The sequence below is a fragment of the Haliotis rubra genome, unplaced genomic scaffold (genome assembly GCF_003918875.1).
Source record: "Haliotis rubra isolate DU_JTF1 unplaced genomic scaffold, ASM391887v1 Scf2475, whole genome shotgun sequence".
In the NCBI taxonomy this organism is placed as follows: Eukaryota; Metazoa; Mollusca; class Gastropoda; order Lepetellida; family Haliotidae; genus Haliotis; species Haliotis rubra.
This window is the reverse complement of record NW_025766531.1, coordinates 29,191-34,984: the sequence shown is the minus strand read 5'-3', so window position 1 is coordinate 34,984 and position 5,794 is coordinate 29,191. Positions and strand designations below refer to the sequence as shown.

Below are 5,794 nucleotides of genomic sequence, written 5' to 3'. Positions count from 1 at the left end.
GGTCAGACCCCTAAGTTAGACCCAAAACAGACAGTTAGGTTTTGGGGTTAGGTTTGTGGTCAGACCCTAGGTTAGACCCAAAACTGACAGTTAGGTTTTGGGGTTAGGTTTGTGGTCAGACCATAGGTTAGACCCAAGACTGATAGTCAGGTTTGTGGTATCTGCCATCTTTGGGTCTGCACTATGGTCTTACCAAAACCCTAACTGTGTTATTTGAGTCTAACCCATGGTCTCACTTAAAACCTGATAAAAAATATAACCGTCATAACACTTTCTCTAACCTATGGTGTGACCATAAACCTAACCTTCATCTTTGGTTCTGACCCTATCTATGATATCACCAAAAAGCATAACTGCCATATTTGTACAGTCTTGTAACTACATTGTTATCTTTGCACTGTGCCATTCTTATCTAATCTTATCTTATGGTGTGGCAGACACCAGTTCTGAATAGTTTGTTGTGAATAGTTTTATCTAATTCAAGTGTTTTATGTTGTAGTATTTTAAAGTTGTTAGGACAGTAGTTTTCAACTTCTCATTACTATGCTTTTGGAGCAGTCTATAAAGGTAAAGGGGTTTTAGCTTAGTCCATGTTTAAGTCATTGTCTCCTCTTTGTTCTAACCCAAGCCTTGTTTTCATTGGTCAGTTTAAACTGTGCACTTTTTCATCCATCTTGCACTTGACAAGACACTGATTTACACACTGGTCTGATGTTTGACACATTGGAACAGACAATTTTTATTGTTTAAGGTCAGTATAATATATTATTGCTAGCTATTATATAAGCATATAATATAGGTAGTCTAAGCTATGTTTATCATATTGCAACACCTTTAATAGTTTTAATTTTATCATGTCACCATAGTCATTAAATCAGTAGGGCTAAATATTCTGACATGTTCTAATCTTTCTGTGTGAATGTTTAGTGAGTGAATGCCTTATCTTAATATTATTGTGTTATGATAATTATTTGCAATGTGAAACACTTTTCTCAGTGTTCAGCCATTTCATGTGTTTTACGTCTCCAGAGTGATACTTTTCATGCATTGGGTTTCATTGTATATCTGGAAGCTATATATTTGCATTCATGTGTTCCTGTATAAGTTAACACTGTCACTATCATTGAGGCGGCTGCCCAGTAGCATTAACACCCCAGTGTCACCCACAGGGTACGGATAATAACATTAATTATTATTCTCTGTATATATTGTAAATAATATACTATGACAGATATGTATCACTGATTGCCATCTGTATCATTGGTACCACAAAGTGGTAATTAATTATTGTATTGAGAACATGTACTTTATAACAATGATACATGTTCATTGTATACCTCATGTATAGCACCCATACATAGAGTTATCGCCCTTGATTATGCCTCATTAACAAAGATATTTATATGCGAATGTAAATGTGTACTTGAAAGTTACCCGCATGTGAACAATGCATCATGTTTTATGATATTACCTTGTGTTATTGTTTTGTGTATTGCAGGGTGTTGTTACCTCTCTAACTGAAAATAAAACCTCACACCCGTAGCCTGTGTTTGGACGTCATTCATACCCATCACAACCCGGTTACAAAAATGGAGCCCCCAGCATATTCTAAATATGTATATATAGCTTACACATAGTTACGTCAGTATTAAACCATAGCTACTGATTGTTGTGATTTGTATATATACATATTTAGAATATTGAGACTTTGGTTTGCTTGTTCTTGTAGCAGCAGTATATTCATCTTGGACACGTGGCTCTTCTACACCCCAGTGTCACGCTAAGGGTATGAACATTATCATTGTGTCATATGTATAAAGTTATTATGTTATTCACAATAGTTGATAGATTTTATGTCTAATGTACTAACACGTTCATCATAATGTGTACGTTGGTACGACGGATTTGAAACGTTATCGTAATACCAAGGAGTTACCGTTCTTGGTGGTTCAGTCAACGTGTTAATGGCAATGTAACTATGACCACAACAACATTATCTAATGTGCATCTGTTGACATTAATTGATATTACACTCATTTCTTATATGTACATACATAGAATATGGTAACATTTCCCCAAATATATACAGGTTATTTACAGTCAGATATTGGCTAGATTATTACCACAGGTAATTGAGGATATTTTTTAGTTTATACTTTGAGAATTCTATAATAGTGAAATGCCTTGTTATTTCATCAATATCATTGTTATTGGCCCCAAGAAAGAACATTATCTTATCTTATCTTATCCGAACTTTGCACTCACTCAGCATTCACCTGATGAAGGAGCAAGAATTAGCTCTTAAACATCGTGTAAAGAATAAAAAGAAGTTGTTATCCATAAAAGTTAGTTGTCATGTATTCTTGCCATATTGGGGTGTAACCTATGGTCTCACCGAAAAACCCCACAAAACACGTAACTGGTATCTTTGGGTCTCACCGAGGGTCTAACCTAGGGTATTGCCCAAACCCTCACCCAAAAACCAATCTGTCGTGTTTGGGTCTAACCTATATGGTCTCACCAAACAACTTAACCGTCATGTTTGGGACTAACCTTACTTACCAAACACATCACCATGAAACCTAACCATCGGCTTTGTGTGTAAGCTATGGTTTCAGCAAAAACCTAGCCCCAAAACCTAACCTCATATTTCACTTAACCCTACTTATGTTTATAGGGGTTGCTTTGCAAGAAAATGGTCTGGTGTGAATTTCTGTGATAATTCATGATAACAAGTACATATTAGTGTAAAATTAATTTTATTTTCTTTCTCTACGTCACATAAAGCACAATATCAACCGTCTTTCTCCATATCGGTTTCTACACCCTCATTAATCATGAAACATAACAAATCTAAACTATATCTTACGAACACGTACTGACTCGTAACCAAAGAAAGAGTTCAAACTGAATTGTTGTAGATAAATATATCATGGTAGAATGGAGATAGTGTGAGTGAGTGAGTTTAGTTTTACGCCGCACTCAGCAATATTCCAGCTATATTGCGGCGGTCTGTAAATAATCGAGTCTGGACCAGACAATCCAGTGATCAACAGCATGAGCATCGATCTGCGCAATTGGGAACCGATGACATGTGTCAACCAAGTCAGCGAGCCTGACCACCTGATCCCATTAGTCGCCTCTTACGACAAGCATAGTCGCCTTTTACGACAAGCATGGGTTACTGAAGATCAATTCTAACCCGGTTAGAATGGAGATAAACCTACTGTGTTGGAAAATCAGAGGTATATAACCAAATTATAATAGCGTAGCGTGAGGTTTCAAATGAAACATTTATGGGTATTATCATTTCGTTATATACCTCTGATTTTCCAACACAGTAGGCTTAGTAAAAACCCATATCCAAAATACAATCATATCATATGCATATCCAACTATCCATCAAAAGTTTAGACTCACTAGTGGAAATGTAGACACTTATTTCAGTCAATTGTCCTAAACTATATGTTGGAAAATATTCCAATCTGTTTAAAGGTACTGCCTACACATGAACTAATGTATTGCAAAACATATTCGTAACGTTGAAAACATTAGAGTTCAGTAAATGATGAAAATCAGTGAAACTTGGCCAATTTTTAACAAAACTTTACACCAAAACGCAGCTGTTCACATGCACGGTATTTGCTCTTGCTCTTTACTAATTTCATGCATTATCCTACTGCAATTTATCTGCATATAACCCTAACTCTATATTAACATCAACATTCAAATTCAGATGATATGTTAGTGTTTGAAATCAAATAAAAAATGTCATCAAAGGTCAACTTAAATGTGCAAATGCTTTCCCTACCAGGATTGGAACCGCATTTTTCAGAATCATAAGCAGACGCTCTGCCTCATAGCCACCGGGCCAACGAAGTCTGAATGTTGAATTATCTATTTATAGTTAGGCCCTCTGTCATTCAAATGATTTTATTAGCGCTTCAGTTAGGGTTAGCTTCATGACATGATCATCTGATTATCCATCATTGACGGTTTATAATAAAGTTTGCAGTTGGTTCTCCCAAGTTAGTGGAGAAATCCATCCTTGACGTAACCACATGTTTAGACCTAACATATAGCGAATGCTTTAAGTGAGTCTAAACTTTTGATGGGTAATATAATCAATCTCTTAAGCATAATTCACACTTCCATTTCCGTGTCTGTTTCTTCAGTGCATTCTCCCTCTGCTGGGGCCAGCAAGGAATTTGTTCGTTTTTCGAGGTCAGAGTTCATTTTGTCTAGGTCAATTCGGCGCCTAGAAAGACCCAACTTGGCCCGCTTAGTGATATTTAATATTTTTTGCACCATGTAATCTTGAAAACTGGTAGTAATTCCCTGTGGTTTCCAGACAGAACTCCACAAGTTCAAGTTTCTACCCTCCTTGATCACGTACTGTGCACAGTCTTTATTACCTTTTAGGTCTTTCTTTGTGATCATGTAGTTCAAAAATGCCACTTGAACACGATTGAGCCTTTCTCCTTTTGGATGTTGCTTCGGCCAGAAGGGTGACAAGGTCTCGCTCCATTCTGTTGACAGGTCCTCAAGTGACTGTACAAACCTGTAAATAATATAAACGTGAATAATGTAAGATATGTGCGAGTGAGTCCAGAAATGTGCTTCCAACATATGTATCCGGCACTATCCGATGACAGGCCAATATTCAAACTTAATATAAGCCTATTTTTCAAATTAGGTTTAGCATGGTCATAGTGTCACTTGGCGCCACTCCTAAATTTCTTCACAAGTCATTCGTTGCCACAGTTTGTACCTTGTTTGCCTTGGAGGCTCGGCTTGTTGTTCCAGGGAACACTCTGGCAGTGGCGTGGAGTTGGGGCACATGGGTGTGCTCTCACACGGAAACAGCCTGGAGGGCTGCTCGTCATCCACTGCCATCCCCGCGTTTGCTGCTCTCAGGAAGCACTTCCTCATCGATTCGTTTACAGCCGTCTTGATCTGAAGGTTGAATACGGTTTGTTATTTATTAAAATGGTACATGAAAGTATCATGAAATATTTATTTATAATCTTGAGTGTCAGAAAAGAACTATTCCTTATGTACATACCTCTTCATAAATTTCGCCCTTGAAATCTTTAATGTCCAATTTGGTTTGTTTCATACAATTCTCTAGTCTGATGTTAACATCCGTTGCAACCTGTGTCGCTATATTTAGCGACAGGTTATTCATCCTCCCCTCCAGGTCTTTCAGTTTCACTTCCGTCCTGCTTTCCAGCATCTTCAGGTCGTACGCGGACTTGGCCGCCTGGTCTATACACCATTGCTGGAGTTGACCAACAAGGTCATCCCCAGTCATAGATGAAGTATCAGCCATGCTGAAACAAAACATGCATTTAATTAAAAAAGCCAATCAATCTACCTATTTATCAGTTCTAGTAGTTCTAAAATCAATCATATCCGGGTTAGAATTTATGTTCAGTAACCCATGCTAGTCGTAAGAGGCTACTAATGGCACCGGGTGGACAGGCTCGCTCACTTGTCTCACAAATTGTCATCGTAATTTGTTTGCGTACATTGATGCTCACGTTGTTGATCACTTGATTGTCTGGTACACACTCAGTTTTTACACACTGCCGCCATACGGCTGTAATATTGCTGAGTGCGGCATAAAACTAAGTTCTCGCATTCACTCTAAAAATACATGTGAATACACAACGTTACACATTACCTTATCATCGCGTCCTTGCAACGTATTGTTTATACCTTGATGCAACGTTCTCATAACGTTGTGAGGACGTTCGTTATTTATATTTTGTTTAGTTTACATACTGGAAGA

The 5,794-nt window shown here is 37.6% G+C and overlaps 1 protein-coding gene across 1 annotated transcript; it reads right to left on the bottom strand.

The window, feature by feature from the left end:
• Positions 1 to 4,415: 4,415 nt before the first annotated feature.
• LOC124279173 lies at positions 4,416 to 5,332 on the bottom strand (the record flags this gene model as incomplete). Its single annotated transcript, XM_046714972.1, has 3 exons — positions 5,066 to 5,332; positions 4,772 to 4,956; positions 4,416 to 4,561 (listed from the first exon to the last, which is right to left on the bottom strand). Coding segments are annotated over exons 1-3 (598 nt in total), but the record flags the coding sequence as incomplete, so codon positions are not given.
• Positions 5,333 to 5,794: the final 462 nt, after the last annotated feature.